The sequence below is a fragment of the Cyanistes caeruleus genome, chromosome 8 (assembly GCF_971803275.1).
Source record: "Cyanistes caeruleus chromosome 8, bCyaCae1.hap1.1, whole genome shotgun sequence".
Taxonomy (NCBI): Eukaryota; Metazoa; Chordata; class Aves; order Passeriformes; family Paridae; genus Cyanistes; species Cyanistes caeruleus.
This window is the reverse complement of record NC_141708.1, coordinates 17,021,690-17,037,909: the sequence shown is the minus strand read 5'-3', so window position 1 is coordinate 17,037,909 and position 16,220 is coordinate 17,021,690. Positions and strand designations below refer to the sequence as shown.

Genomic DNA, 16,220 nt, shown 5'->3' with positions numbered 1-16,220 from the left:
CGTTCGGGCAGGCACACAACAAACACAATCCACACACAGGACATGGACAGCTTGTCAGCAAACAGAGCAGGAAGGGTCTTTGTATGGAGTTCCAACAGGGTTTATTACAGCCACACATCAAAGGGGTCCAGGGGCACAAAGACAAGTGACAAGGGCAGGTCCAGGATTATATATAGGAAAGGGGGGGCAGATCAAAGGGTCAGGGTCCAATAGGAACAGGGGAAAATGGTGCAGAGGTGGGGTAATAAAACAAGGGAATCGATAGGATAGCAGGGGTGGACCACTGCACTAAAGAATGGGGAAACAGGGGTGGAAGGACATTCTAGGGAGCATACATATAAGGTAAAAGGGGGGCTGAACTGGGTGACACTAACTTGGTAAAAGCAGTGGGGGAATAAACATTAAAATATGGCTGCAGAGGTCTATGGGAGTGAGGTGTCTCCCACCCCAACCTCGGGAGGCATTACTCATGGTGTCCTTTCCATGGCTGAGGGATGGAGCTTTTGGTCATAGGCCCTTGGGGCTCCACAACATTTGGAGGGGAAGGAGAGGCAGACTTTGAGATGCCAAAGAGGTGGCTTTGGCCATGCTTATTAAACAAGCAAGGGATAGCAAACACACAAGAAATTACTTGAACTGGACATGGAGGGCAGAGCACAGCCAGAACAGAGTTGGGTGAGCAGCACAGAGCAGGGCAGAGGAACATAAGGGGTGTGTGGGAAAAGGGGTGGGTGCCCATAGGGTCTACATGAATGGAAGAAAGGACTGAAATGACAGAATGGGTTGGCAAGGTGATTGTCTTCATATAACCAAGTAAAATTCAATATTCTTTGGAATATCCTGGCTTAATTGCCCAGTAGTGTACCTTTGTTTGATAGACCATAGTACTCAGGGAAAACTAATGCTCTACTTCCTAAACACTTCTGAGCCTTAGCCACTAGTACAGCATGAAGGAAACTGGTGACAGAGCCCATCAGGAAGGATGTGCCCTTTAGTTTCTAGCCATCTTGGAGCATTCCCACACCTGCAACAGCACCCCTCTACGGACAGGATGACAAGCCATGAAGGAGAGCAAAACACCAATGCCAAACCACAAAATATCAATAAACTTCTTCCCTCTTAGTTCTCCTTCAAAGAATCTTTCTTAACACAAGCAAAAGTAATCAACTGTACATAATTACAAACACCCTCTTCCTAAAAAAGAACTGGAGGAAAATTCACCTTTGTTTCCCTGTCAGTTTCTCTGGTACACACAAAGGCAACCTACCTAGGGAAGGAGAGGTGAGGAGGGAGAACAGGAAGGACTGGGAACAGTTCTGACAGACCTAAAAGCTGGAACAGCAGTGGGGCAAAGTCAGGAACTGGTGACACAACATTGGTGTGCCCAGCTATGGGGGAAAAAGGATCTGTTAGACAACCTCACTGCCTTTGTGAATCTTGAGGCCTTCTAAGCTCAGCATCATTGTTATTTAAACTCTACTGAGGGCATAGATGGGGGAGGGCAACAGGGAAGAATTTGAGGAAGAGGTGGTGCAGATTCACAAAGCTGTGGTACATCCATTCCCCCCTCTACACTGCAACCAGGGCATCTCCTGAAAAATCAACCTTCAAGAAATAAGGATAAGCTATAAATTATTTGGGAAAAAAAAAAAAAAAGTGAGCCTGAATTTTTATGAAGAGTCATAGCAGCTCGATCTGCACAGTGAAGAAACTGACTGCAAGACACAGTAATGCAAAAAGTCTATTTGTTGTGCCTCACCTCCTTTGTACTCTGGAGGACTGCTCTGGACCACAGTACTACCTGGGGATGCTCTGTGCAAACACAGCCTTCTGGATTTTGCCTGTCTTGTAAATGAGGAAAAACGTTACTTCCCACAGGGTGGTGCTGCTGCATTGCCTGGCGTGCCGACATGGGGAGCAGGTTGAGCTCGAGCTTTGGAGGTAGACTAAATGAAACACACATTTTGGAGAGTCCACATCCATTGGGCAAAACTAGAACTGCAGAGAGGCTGAACACACCTCTCAATTCACACCCAAGTATGAATACATCACTGAAGCTGATGCTAGCAGTGTAGAGGGAAAAATGAATGAAGATGACCCTTCAGGAAGTACCAATTCATGACTCAAAAGCACCTTCTAAAGTATATAGAAATTTTTTTCTGAAATACACCAGAATAATCACTAAGAAGAATGTGTTATTTATTTATTTATTTATTATTTATTTATTCCCCACTAAGGACTTTGCTATGCTGACCATGAAGTAGTGTTAGTTTAACAAGCTCTTCCTTCTCACATAAATTTGTAACACTTTAGAAAGCAAACAAGGCATTGTTGTGCAATATAAAATACATTCACCATATAGTAACACAGCCTTTGTCTTTTAGGAGGTAAATTATTATCCAAGCTGACAGGAATGTTTCAGGAATGCTTTTTCTGAAAAAACAGTAATTTTTCAGCAGAAGGTACTTGATTCTCCAATGTTGTTTTCACACAGCTTTCCAAGGTACAATTTATTAAATGTATCCAGATTATCATTAGGATATAAATTATTTCAAAATAATTATTATTTTCCCATTTCAAACCTCATGGAATGGAGACAGATGGGATAACTTCAGCAGCTGCAAGCATTTTCACTTAGTTACACTGAATTTCCATCCACTGCACAGAACAGAGCATAATAATAAGAGCAGGTAGGATCCATCTGAGGTAGAATCTGTGTCGGACAGATGTTACCCCAAGTCAAGTCCCACCACACTGTCCTGGGAAGCCAGACAGGATCAGCAGTGGAATGCTCCAGCTGAGCACATACCCATCAATGCATGTGCCCATCAGGGCTGGTGGGAACATAGAATTACAAGATCATTAAGTGTGGAAAGGACCCCTAAATCCTCAAACATGTAGTGTTCATCTGGAAAACTGTTCACAGCTAGCTCAGTTATCTTGGTTGCCAATACAGTAAATCATTCTTTAAAACTATTGTAACCTAGAGATTCTATAATGCATTGCTTGGAATATTTCACATCGCTGGATGAAGATGACCTGTTGAGCCTGGGTTGTGTGGAGCAGGAGGTAGAAGTTTGACATGAGGCTTCACCAGCCTGGATTGTATTGCCATTTCTTCCACTTGCAGGTCATTTCCTGCTACACTTCCTTCATTCTGTTTCTTACTGGGGGCATTCATGACAGGGCTGATATTTCACAGTGTGTTTTAAGCACAAAAGTCTTTATTCCAGTATATGAGCTTTTTTCCATTGATTTAAGTCAGAGCAGAAACAGTGTTGGAAAACCCTGAAAGAATTTTGCCATTTTCTACGAAAGGTCTGTGAATAAAACCAGTTGAATGTTTGCTGCTAACTAAGATATTTAAAACAAGAAGTACTGCTTAAAAAACAAAAAGGGAAAAGCCTATGAGAAAATAAAATCTTGAAATAATAAAAAATGCTAATAATGTATTACACACTATAATTTACTATGATAAAAATGCACATAGCATTATCCCAACAGGCTTTTACAATATGCAGCTCTGACATGAACAACAGGTGACATGTTGTGATGTGATAAACAAAGTTATTAAATTTTTGTAAATTTATTTACAGTGGTAATTTATAACATGTTAAAAATAAATTATGTTTTTTGTTGACCACACTATTCCCTACTTTTTTTGATGTTAAAATATTGTATAAAGTTCTAAAAAATTATCTTCATCAGTACTAATAAAACCAATTAATTTTTTTCCCAAATGTGCATATTTTTCCTAACTCATTAAGAAACACCCATGGATAATTTTTATCTTTTTTATGAATATATGTTAAAAACTAAACTGGGGCCCAAGACTCCATTTTCATGCTGAGCTGAAGAAAAGTTATGTCATTGGCTTTAAGTAGATTTTGCACTGCTCGCATTTATTCTATGGTCTGTGCACATAGATCATGCTACTGGCTCTGACTACATTCCTGAAGCAGAACAGTGAAAAACGTTTCATTTAAACACAAACAATTTTAATATGTTATATTTGAATATATTGTATCAAATATAAGTGTTATATTATACACTTGGATAATAAAACTACTTGATACACGTTATTCATATATATGTGTGTGTATGTATATATATATATAAATACATTATACTCCTATGGCTGTACTCTTGGTCTAAATCAAATTGGTGAACATCAGTCTATGTTGCTTTCACTTACAATGCACAGAGTGGAAAAGACACACAAAATGAGCAGCCATTCAACACACTGCAGACTAAAAAAACTACTAGTTCAGTGTAAATGAACATTATTTGGACTCAGATCAATTTGTTAATGAACAGAATACAGCTTGATGTGGCATCAATACACTGAAACTATTTGTATTGTGGAATGTGAAGTTTTCCATTGCTGCTGATGTTTTCACTCTGGAAATGTAGAGAATCCCAGTATTTATTAGACCATCACATCAGTAAGTTACTCCAGGAGCTACATTCACTCCCTAGCTCCTGTGGAGCAGCCAACTGGAGTATTTTCCTCACACAAGTACCAGCAAACTGTCAGCAAGTCACTGCCAGCTCTTGTGTTCTGGCCATCAAGGAAAAGTGACCTGAGAGCTCTTCAGATGGTACAAATGAGCAATTGGCACCACATGAAGATGCAGCTTCTGGGTCTGAAAAGAGACAGATTTGCCACTGCAATACACAGAAACAATTCTGCCAACATCCTCTCCACTGTCAGCCTGTGGGGTGGGCAATCTCTCAGCCATCTGGTTGCATGGATTCTAAAGTTCTCTAATAGATGCTGATTTTACAAGAGGAAGAGGCTCTGTGTTTGAAAACACAGGAGCCTCTCTGGTCTCTTGGGTTGCCTTTGGGCTTCTTCCAACTAATGCAGTTAAAGCACATTTATCTATCAGCATGCCTGGTCCCATGGCACAAATTCACTCCTCTTCATAGATAGCAGAGCCACCACAGCACATTTTCCACTCTCTAACACAAGGATTAGCTGAAAGATCATACCCAGAATGTCAATGTTTAGAAATTCAAATTTTAAAAGTATCCAAAAGAAAAAAGTAAAAAAGTAAAATTTGCTAGAGAGCACGTGGTAAAGCACGCTTCAAATATTTGAAGTTAAATTGCAATGTATGTACAAAGTTCAGGCACATTGTAAAAATTAAAGCTGCTCCAGAGACACTTCCAGCATAAATCAGTTTCCTGCCAGATTTTCTTAAAAAAACCAAAAAAACAAAAGCAAAACGAACAGATGACTTTGGCATTTGAAAAATTCATTTGCAAAGAGTTTCATGCAGATTGATAAATGTGGAGATTTTTTCGTGGTGTGTGTGATTAGTCCATTGAAACATACTAGACCACAAAATGAAAAATCTTGTGTCATTAATGATATTTTTAAATGTAAATGTTATTGGTCAGTTTTGGTGACTGATACCTGTGGAACCAACATTGCATTTCAAATAAATCTGTGAATGCTTGTATCTACGAACTCTATTTTCAGTCTAGCTTTTTTCTATTACTGCATTAACTTGGTATTACTGTTGCTGTATGTAGATTTAAGCCAACTAAAACAGGACAGAAAAATCTAACTGAGAGATGTCTTGCTTCACAGGAGAAGTATCTTCAACAATGTAACCACCACAGAGCCACATCTGCCTCAGGCTGTGCCATACTGAATCTCAACAGCACTTGTCACCTGTTGCTGAAGCTGTTTGTATCCACAGCCAAAAATTCACCATCCCTTTGGTCTAATTCTGCTGTGACAGAATAAGCTATTGCTCCATTTGTCCAGATGTGCTGTTTCAAGCCCATGTTGCCCGTGAGGGGCCGCAAATGTGTTCTTTTGATTTTCTTTGCTAGTCTTGCAAAGCACAATAGTGCTGAACTAAATATCATAGAAAATCCACACAGGAGGAATGATGCAGTATAGCTGCCAGTTGTGTCCACAAGCCAACCTGTAAGAAAAAAAATTAATTTTTTTTAAAGGTCTACCAGTATTCTGGCAGATAATTTACAAATCCTGTGATCCAGTTATAAACTTCTGGAGCTATCACATATAAATGCAATCAAACAATACAGGTTTACATCACCATCACTATACTTCTACATCCTGGGGCAGAGAGGGATTTATTCTCAGCAGGCAAATAATATTTTTATGGCCTTTTGTTTGGAGCTCAAATCCAGAAGAAAAGGCTGAGCCACACTACTAAATAAACATCTTCCAACTGCACGGATTTAACTGGCAGTCTTTAGAAGGCCTAGAGACCTCTAAGATCTTCATGCAGAAATATTTATTAATATTATAATTATATTAATTATGCCCAGGTTCATGCTTCACTTAATTCTATTTTGCGATAATTGTTGCTATGGAAAATTAAATTAAAAGCTTCAGGAGCAGTGATTAATTTGGAATTGATGTAAACATCAGACAAAATATTCAAGATAAATATACTTGATTGTTTGAAAAATATCTCAGACCTTCCACAATATTAAAAAGTGTGTCAAGGGCTTTCTAAGGGATAATAAGGGTAGAGGGCTCATCCTTACTTCACTGTAATGGTACGGATGGGAAAAATGATGGTTAGATATTACAGGGATGATCTAGTGACCAAACAGGAGTGGAGATGACTCACACACCTGTTCAAAGCAACGTAGAGACTAAAAGATCAAGTCTCATAGACACACACACAAACGAACAACTTGGAATTAAACTCTCTTAGAGAAATTTAGATTTTACAAAATCATGTAATTTCACAGTGAAGTATTTTACTCCTTCTACTTGCACAGTTTCTAAACTACATGAAGTGGTGATGTAACAGCTCTTAGAAGCCCATTCCATACTGGTTTGTTTTTCACATTTCATCTCACTCTATATGTAGAAATCATCCCACCTAGACCAGGATGGGAGATCTAAAAACTTATGAATGTCCAGGTGTGTTATTCCTCTACCCAGAGGCTACCTTCACATTCACTGTGCATTTGCTGTCCTTCCTCCCCTTTAACATCACAGCAATACATAAATCTGAAGTACTGGTAAAATTATAGGAAAGCCATTTGGCAAAACTGACCTGCCACAGGTGGGCTCACTAGATATGGTATGGCATGAAGAAAATACACAACACCCAGTGCTGATGATAACAAAGAAGTTCCCACTACATCTGCTGTCATGACAGGGATCAGCGTTACATAGGCTCCGTCAAAGTAGCCAAAGGTAAATGAGAAAGGCACAAGCAAGGGGAAGCTTTGGAGAACTGGCAGGAAAAGACAACATAGGCCATCCATTCCCACAGCAAAGAGGTAGCAAAAGTACCGATGCTTCTTCAGACACCTGCAAATTTCAAAACAAAAGAAAAATATTATCACTGAAATCAGCATCTCTGTGCTCTGCCATGCAGTGCTTCAGTCTCTCTCTCTCTTTTCTATAGCTCAGATTTAAGTCCATTTCCTTAGACAAGTCTTCATTCAACACACAAGCCCAGGTACGGAAAGCTGCTTGCCTACAGCTGCAGAAACATCTGGCCAGCAGCAGCCATGCTGCCTGCAGTGCTCTTCAGGATGTTCGTAGTGACAGAACTCTGCTGCCAGGAATTTTCAGTCCCCTGGAGTTTCAATGTTCAAAGCACTACTTCATTGGGCTTTATATCCCAGCTCAGCAAGGTGCTCCCAGAATTATGCATAAAATATTGCAGTATACCTCTCTTAGCTGTCATCTTTCCAGACAGCCCTTAAATGTGAGTTCGAGTTAAGTGAGATGGCAATTTCCTTCCTTCCTGCTCCACAAAAATAGTAATTGTTTTTTTCCCACAACTTAAATAAGAGCAAAGAATGCATCCTTTAGAATCAAAATCCTAGTTAATTTGGCCATTATCTACTGGTGTTACAGATGCTGCACACTGATGTTTACAGTGAGCTGAGTTCACAAAGCATGGTGAGTTCTTATATATTGGAAAATGTAAAACAATTTTCAGACAGTCCTTCCTAGTCTGTGCCTAACAGTATTAGGCCAGACCTTGGACCCTCTTCCATAACTCCTGTGCCTCCCCAGCAGCACAAAAGAGATGGAAAGGCAGAGGAAGCAGAGTGAAATCCCCCAGGAAACAGATACAGAGAATCATGCTCAACCTACCTCAGGCAAGGGGTTACATTTCCATTATCCAATATACAAACACATCATTTTTTCAGGAAAAAAAAATATATTAAACAAGCAGAATTGAACAAACTCAAAAGAGACAAAAAATTAAATAGCAAGCATTTCTGAAAGTTAGACTGTGTTGTTGGGGTCTTTTTAAGTTACAGAAAGAGTCCATAATGTTAACTTTTATATGTATTATACCTTGCTTGCATCTAGCCTCCCACCAGCTAAAGCTTACACTTGATCAGCCAGAAGCCCTTACCTTCTGTCTGTGAGCCATCCAAAGGTGATATTACCAATGATGTCTATTACACCAAGTATGGACATGAGGAAGGCAGCCTGGTGATGACTCACTCCAACACTCAAAGCATAAGGCACTAGGTAGACAAAAAGAGGGCTGCAGCCATATGCCATAAATAAAATTGATACTGCGAGCACCATGAAGCCTGGCATCAGCAAAAAGTCATATTCCTTCCAGGAACAGTAGCATAAACATTCATGAGGCCATAATTTGATTAAAGGCGGACATATGGACGTTCGCTTGAAGTCTTGTTTCTCTGTTTCAGGGACATAATTCTGTTCAAGAAACTCAGGAGCAGTTCTACAATCCTCCTTAAGAGAAATAGGCCGCATCAAGGCACCACAGACACAGAGGTTTAAAACAAAACCTCCCAAGATGAGCAAAGCTCCTCGCCAGGAAAACTGCTCAATTAAGAGCTGGACCACAGGGGCCAGGATGAAGGTACCAATTCCACTTCCTGACATGGCTATTCCATACGCCAGTGCTTTCCTTTTGTTGAAGTATTTGCCCACCATCGCAATGGCTGGAGAATAACAAAGTGCAAACCCAAGTCCTAGAAGAGAAAGCAAAGTGCAGATGGCTTAATACTAAGCATGACATATGGAACATATTAAATCAAATCACATAATGTGTTTTCAAATTAATAGAAAGCTTTTTCTTATTCTGTATCACGCAGCCCAGTCTGAATATGATGAGAAACTAGGATGATGTCTTTCTTCCACTGGCAGAGTCACTGACTTGACAAACCTAACTGATGATCATTAATTCACAATAATAAGACTCAGACAGAAGTGATGGGGTTCACTTCATAACAAGAACAAGGATGATCACTAAACATGAGAGAAGTGGTGTGCCAGTGTCTCCTGCATGCAAAATGAGGTCTTCCCCAGGGTCTGCACCAATGCTGGCACTGGACATGCTGTCCTGATGAATCACCAGTTTGTGTTTTGGTCTGTTGCAACCCTGAACATTAATTTTCAGGTCTCTGAAACACAGTACAAAGAGCTTGTCTCTGTTACTAATATTCTAAAAAAAACCTCTCTTGGTCCACTAAACAAACTCCTTGCAACAGCTGTTTGGAGTCCTGACCATTTTAAATCTCTGCCTACAAGTAAAGGGGGGAGGAAAGCCTCAAAAAGCCAGATCCAGTAGAGTAAACAAATAAGATTCATCTCTTGGATGGAGAAAAGGATTGTAGTCTCTGCTGCAGAATCAGAGAGCAAGTTTTAATCATCAAGTAATTGCCCTAACACTAAAATATGTATTTCTTAATCAGTAATAGAAATGAGTTCCTGACTAGGGCTTTGGAGCATGTCCTACATTGAGGGTAAAACAGTCCCCAGTGCTGGGACCAGCTTGCCACATCCTCCTCAAAGGCCGCACTGTGTGGGGCAGGCAGTAAACCTGCCAGGATGGAGTAAGTGGATTAGAGGAACTCTGGGCAGCAGGTGCCCAGTCTGGCACCCCTCAGAAGGCGAGGGGAGAAGCAGGGCACAGAGATGAGGTTGTACCCATACAGGCAGCAGAGCCAGAGGAGCAGCCCTAAGCTAGACATCATCACTCAAGAGTTATGAAAATCATACTCTGTCAGGCATACACGCCATTTAATTTCCAGTGAGTTGGCAGGCGGAAATAGGTCTCAAAAAAGCCAACAAATGCCCTGTGAAAAGTGGAAAATTTAGGGCTGAAAACATTTTCATATGTCTTAGAAGGAACTCTGCTGCTTACTGACACTCCCCAGTCTCACCTCTGCATCACTCTGGTTTCAAGTCCTGCTGCTTTTATGGATTTAAACATTCACTTGTTGTGGTCCCTCCTGCTCTCTGGGTTGGAGGCACCACATCTAGCCTTTACCAACAGTTCACCTCTTTGTTAACTGGTCCCCACAGACTAAAAGTTCACTTCTTGTAGTGAACTTGGCTCTTTACTACTCCATGTACAAATTGTAACTGCCTTTCCACCTCGGTATTCACAGCAGCTCCCACTAAGGAAGCCTCAGAAGTATTAGCAGGGTATGTAGCACAGTCCCTCTAGTTACAAGAAGCCTTTTTATTTGTTATGAACACATTTGTCAAAGATTAACATCGTAATACAGGAGCAACATGCGCTAAAATAAGGATTTTTTTTTTTTTTTTTTTTAAATAAATAAGCTGTTGGCAGCATGTGAACTGCAGTAATTCCACCAACTTGTTACTAAACTCCAGGGGACCAAGTACAAGGTCTTATATCACCGTGGCTACCAGGTCAGTATTAATGAGGACGGAATGTCAGTGTGACCACGGGCCCCTCTCAAGTTCCTCTGTGCACAACAAACACAGGCAGATAGGACAGAGCAAAGATTTGTTTCCACCACACCTGAGCAAAAATGGAAGAGCTGCTACAGCAAGACTACCAACCAGCAATTTTTTTTGCTTTTCAACTGGAATGTAAGGCAGACAAAAGTACGGCATACAGCTGAGGTGCCTGGTATTCAACAAGAGCTCTTCTACCTCTTACTTACATTTATGTTTTGATTTAAACTTTTTTATAATATGAAAACATACTAGGGCAGTCTCAAACTTCTGCTATAACAAACTCCTCCCAAGTCCCAGACAAGACAGGGAAACCTTTTCATGTATACCAGCTGTCATGTATACCAGTCCTTCCTGACCTCCCATAATTTCAGAACTTTATCGATAATCCTCTATCTAATAGAAGGTAAGAGTTGCTTTTGCAGGGTGCTGCATTTGCATTATATGAGATCAGTCAGTGCTGAAGCTCTTGCTGGGGTAGCCTCTCTTTTACAATGATGGGAACAGGTCTGAGTATCTCTGTTTGACAAGGGCAGTGCAAATACGACATGGAGAAGAGATCACCCATCACTTTTAGCATTCCTGTCTTGTGTTCTGGCAGCAACAAAGGGGCTGAATGCATCCTACCTGTGAGGACTCCTAATGATAAGTAGAGATGTTCCAGACTGGCGGCGAATGAGCTCAAAATTAGTCCAGTAGAAGCAAGCAGCCCTCCTAGCATGATACCAACTTGGCAGGATACATGATTACTGATTAAACTCCCAAGCGGGGCTTCAAAGAAACAAATAAAGCTGGTAGTTAATGGCGGGTCCTCACACACAATTCACTGCAACAGTTATAAATGAAAAGGAAGCAGCAGGAAGCAGGAGAAAATGGTAATTGCGGCTACAGAGTGATCTTCCAACACACCCCTCTCACAATGGCATAAGCACGAAATATAAAGAAAAAAAATTCTAAAAGTAGTTTTCCTGAAAGTCAGGATAAACCTGAAACTTACAGCAGCTTTCTTAGCAGCCATTTCTGTAGATCAAAGTCATTATGGAACACAGCTAATCTGCAATGTCAAGGGCTCAATACAGGCCACAGCAACAGCCCACACTGTTCATTACTCTGCTTACAACACTCAGACTTTTCCTCACCTGGAATTTGCACTTCAACCCTCAGTAACTTTAGGTGTCCTTCCTCACAACTCCCTGGCCTTGTGGGCTCTGTGTTAGACACAAACAGGAGAGGTCTCACTTCCTTTGGACAACCTCCAGGGCTGCTACCCTTCTCCAGCACTTCTCCAACACTGATTCCTCCCAGATCTCGCTGTTTCTACCATGGGATGTCATCAAGAGCACTCTCCCCCTCTGTTACCTGCAATTCCAGCGCAAGGTTACTTCTCTCTTTTCCCCAAGATATAACCTGGCTGTCACAGGTGAGTTGTTGCATCTCATTCTAGCTGTGTCCCTCTGTCTAATTCTTACAGAAACCTTTTCTACAGGACTAAGGCATGGATCATCACCAAGCCATACAGCTTTAAAGCAAACCCATGAGAAATTCATACAACCACTGCGTTGATGCACGTGATTTTTAATAATATCACATTTTCTTTTAAGAGATAAGACTATTTGTGAATACACACTTCTGATAAAAGGAGGATGGCTGTGACTTGATCTGGAGACAAGATGTACATCCTGTGCTACATCTCAAATACGACTCTAATCAAAACGCAGAAGAAACAATGGCTCAATTAACAGCTCTCAAACATGGGGTGTCCCTGCAGACCTCAACAAAAGTACATGTCTGTAAAATTACATCATTTCTGAAAAATTACATCATTTCACAAAGCAAAGTTCTGCTTCTTTTCTTTAGTATGAAGACACTCCCCTTCACAACTGTGTTGGGGGTAGCAGCTTGGATATACTATACCCCAAAGATCCCACAGTATCACTCTTTCCCAGCTGACTGCACCAACTTGTGAGCATGCTAAAACCAGATGGACACAATGCAAAAGCAGCCACATTACTTGTAAAAGAGTAATACACACCACAAAGCATTGTAGCACAGTCGACAATGGAGTGGATCCAAGCAGTTCTGGCGTAATCCTGCCCAAAGTATGCCTGGAACTCCACAAAGAAAATGGAAATGCACCTAGGACAGAAAATATGAGCACCAATCTGTTAAAACATGGAATATTTGCCTCACAGAAAACACTGGTCTCACTCTTCAATTATAAAAAGTACCCACTTGAAGGTCCTCTCCAGCTCCTAGGAAAATCAAAATTGTAGTCATGAACATTGTAATATCACATGTTTCTTTTACATGTTTTCTGGGGTGTCTGCTGCTAGAGTTTTTATTACTCATAGTATTCTGAACTAAAAAAAAATTGAAATGCTAATTCTCACCAGCAACTTGTAGCCCATATGATGATGTTGCTTCCCTGGCACACAAAGCCCTGGCTTCACAGTTCTTCACTGATCTTGTTGCTCTCTATTCCACTCCCGCACAAACCATGAGGGTGGGTCAATACAATACCTACAGAGCAAACACCACCTGCAGCTATGTGCTCATTGATGGACAAGAGCAAAGTTAACTCCTCTCAAACAGAGAATCAAAACACAGCAGGAGCCTGTGGACCTTCCAGCAGTTTAATAAGATGCTTCCAGGAGAGGCTATTTTGCTCAGCTTAACAAGTGTTACTGTTCAACATGTCCCTGCAGAGGAACAGACTAAGGCTGCATAGTTTCATTCACTTTTCTGGATCAACCAGAGATGCCTTTTCCCCCATCTTTTTCCTGAATCAGTGAACAACCACTTCTACTTTTTTTCTTGCACATACTCCATTTTTCTATGTAGTCTAACATGTGCCAGCCATGAGATGATTTCATGGATGTAACACACTTCACACATGTAAAAGCAATTAAATCCACTAGGAATTCTCTACTGTTATTATGGAATTGGTACATTTGTACACATTAACTAACACTGTATAAGTGTTTCTATCCCCTTCTGTGCTGTTGACTTCAAGACCCTAGATCCCTAAAGACTTCAGATCCCTAAACCTGGCAGCTTTATTTTAAAAGAAATACGAACTTTAGGTAGGAAACACTATATCTACATTATACTGACTATCCAACAAGACATTCATTCAGTGTTCCTCACTTGCCAGGGTGCTTATCTCCTTGCTTAATATAGCTAAATTGTCCATGTTCACACACACCAGGCTCCTCTGTCTCCAGTTGATATCAAAGTCACTCTGAAAGCAACCTCATCCCAGACTGCATTATGTTTATGCAAGGCAGCAGTCTATTCCTGTTCTTTCTATTTTCGAGAGAATATTTTCTGCATATTTTGGATATCAGAAGGGTGTAGAGAGGGGCTTCTTCTCCAGGGCTCGGCCCTTCTTAGGCAGGACAGTACCTGAAATGCTCACAGTAGGAGAAGGGGGTATTTACATATTTTTCACATTGACTCAGGAGTCACACAAATTCACTGGGACTGGCAAAAATGAGCACAGCTGTGGGGTCAGAGGGACACAGTGAACCCGAAGAGACCCTACATGATGGCTCCCTCCCCAGCCAAAGCACCACAGCCTGAAATAGCACTACCTGCCCCAGGCCTTGATTCTGTAAGAGATCAGGGAGCAGGTGCTGAAAGCTAGAGCAGCTGTCAGAGGAGGCGAGACTAAAGCCAGAGGGCTCATAATCCCCTGGTTGTCCCTGCAGCCTTAGGGGTTTCAGGAAGCCTTGGAAAATGTAGCAGGAGAGAGTTTGTACCTAACCAGAATAAACCTATCGACTGTAGAACATCAGGGGAGATCCCAAACCCTCTTCCTAAGGCGAGGAAAAAAACAAAAACAAAAAAGCTAACGCCACAAAGAGGCCAGCAAGACAAGCAGAGTGCCTTTACCTTGTCACGGCCCTGGTGCAGATAGTGACAAGGAAGCAGCCAGCAACGATCATCCATCCCCAGCCTCCGTCGGGAGGGCCGCGGAGCCGGGCCCGGCGGGACGAGGCCATGGCGATCCCGGCGCTGCTCGCCTCAGTGCCAGCGGCTGGCTCCGGCCCTCACGCCCGGCGCGGGCGGGGGCCGCTCGGCACATGGGTGTCCGGCATCTGGGGAGAGAAACAGGCAGGGCGGCAGTCAGGACACACGGGTCATGCTGTAAACTGGGCACCGCAGCCTGCCTCAGCTCTGCCCGCTGCACAAAAGTGAGCGTTTTCTTTCACATGCCGTTGAAGAAAATTTGTTGGAACTGAGAGGGCGGTCAGAATTTGAGCCAGTGCCTGGTGTCATGCTTTTCGTGATGATTTGGGTAATTTGCCCAGCACTTGCATCCTAGCACACAATACTCTTTCCCCCTACGTGTCACTGTGTGCGTGTGCAAGTCACTTTACTGCTGCCAGTCACTCATTCACCTCCAGCAAGTGGTTCCCTGGCCTGAACTGTGTTTTCAACTGCAGTCTCTACTCAAACTAGCTGTTCTTCCTTGTACACAATTTAGTGCAAAAGTTTTGTTTGAGAGAGTACAGTTTTCACCTTTGTACAAGGAGGGAATATTTACTCCACAACCAGAGCAGGTCTGATGATAAAATTACCTCAGTTCTCACAAGTTTAACCCCAGATGGAAGCTGTAATCAGCAGGACACAGCAACTTAATTTTATGAGCATGGACAGTTCACAGAAGGTTAGAGCTAGCCTGTCCCCCTCTCCTAACCACTTAAATCAAAACCATGTCTGCATCCAGGCCATAAAATGATCTTTAAACACCCTGGCTGCTGCAGGACACTGCAGGAGACCAAATGACACCCACTGGACCCTATGTGAGCAACAGAGTCATGTGCTTTGCTAATGGGACCAACAGTCCTTAGTCCTTTCTGCATCAGTGACTGTATGGCAGGGCTCAACCCAGGAACCTGAAGTGCCCCAATTTTTTCAGTGCAGGAACATGCAACTGAGTGCTGGCTGTCAGTGCTGGATTTCAGTCCATGCTTCTGTCATCACCAGCAAGCCCTTAGCCTCTGGATGGATCAAAGATTTATAAGACATAAGCAGAATGTCTGGAATGTCTTTCAGTTTTGCTTGAAAAGAAAGCTCAAATAGTTTCTATCTCACCTAGCTACAACAGATGCTAAGTATGCAAGATTCCCACTGACAAGAACCATAGGCTTCCCAGGAAGTGTTACCTGTTAGGACAGGTCAGAGGGCTACAGTGCCACTTAAAATGGTAATTCAAGAAAGCAGCTACATGGCTAACAGTGTGCATCCTTGGTCCTTGAAGCTGCTTAGACAGGTGATGCTCAAGGCTTGACTCTGCAAAGTTCAGAGCTCCCTGACCCAAAGAGCAAGACACTCTAAAACCAGCCCTAAACATCATCACATCTGAGCCTTTGAGAAGAGTTCATCAGTGACCTCCTTGAGATATATGAAGCTGCAGCTCAAAACCAAAACCAGAATTATTTTAAGAAACATATACACGCTACTAAATTCAAAGGTGAGCAAAATAGGAGAAAACACAACATGT

The 16,220-nt window shown here is 41.9% G+C and overlaps 1 protein-coding gene across 25 annotated transcripts in view; it reads right to left on the bottom strand.

Moving 5' to 3' along the window:
* Nucleotides 1-2,198: 2,198 nt before the first annotated feature.
* The window catches only part of SLC16A12 (solute carrier family 16 member 12), a 35,528-nt gene continuing 21,506 nt past the window's right edge, over nt 2,199-16,220 (bottom strand). For 9 of the 25 annotated variants that reach the window (XM_086900524.1, XM_086900523.1, XM_086900520.1 and 6 more), the window contains 6 exons: nt 14,606-14,811; nt 12,744-12,847; nt 11,339-11,482; nt 8,382-8,973; nt 7,056-7,315; nt 2,199-5,942 (listed from right to left, as the gene is read on the bottom strand). In XM_086900524.1, coding sequence (XP_086756650.1) covers nt 5,680-5,942; nt 7,056-7,315; nt 8,382-8,973; nt 11,339-11,482; nt 12,744-12,847; nt 14,606-14,715 — 1,473 coding nt within the window. In that variant the 5' untranslated portion in view covers nt 14,716-14,811 and the 3' untranslated portion in view covers nt 2,199-5,679. Of the gene's footprint in view, nt 5,943-7,055; nt 7,316-8,381; nt 8,974-11,338; nt 11,483-11,850; nt 12,071-12,743; nt 12,848-14,605; nt 14,812-16,220 lie in introns of all 25 variants that reach the window. The other 16 variants (XM_086900534.1, XM_086900536.1, XM_086900533.1 and 13 more) reach the window with 3 other exon arrangements.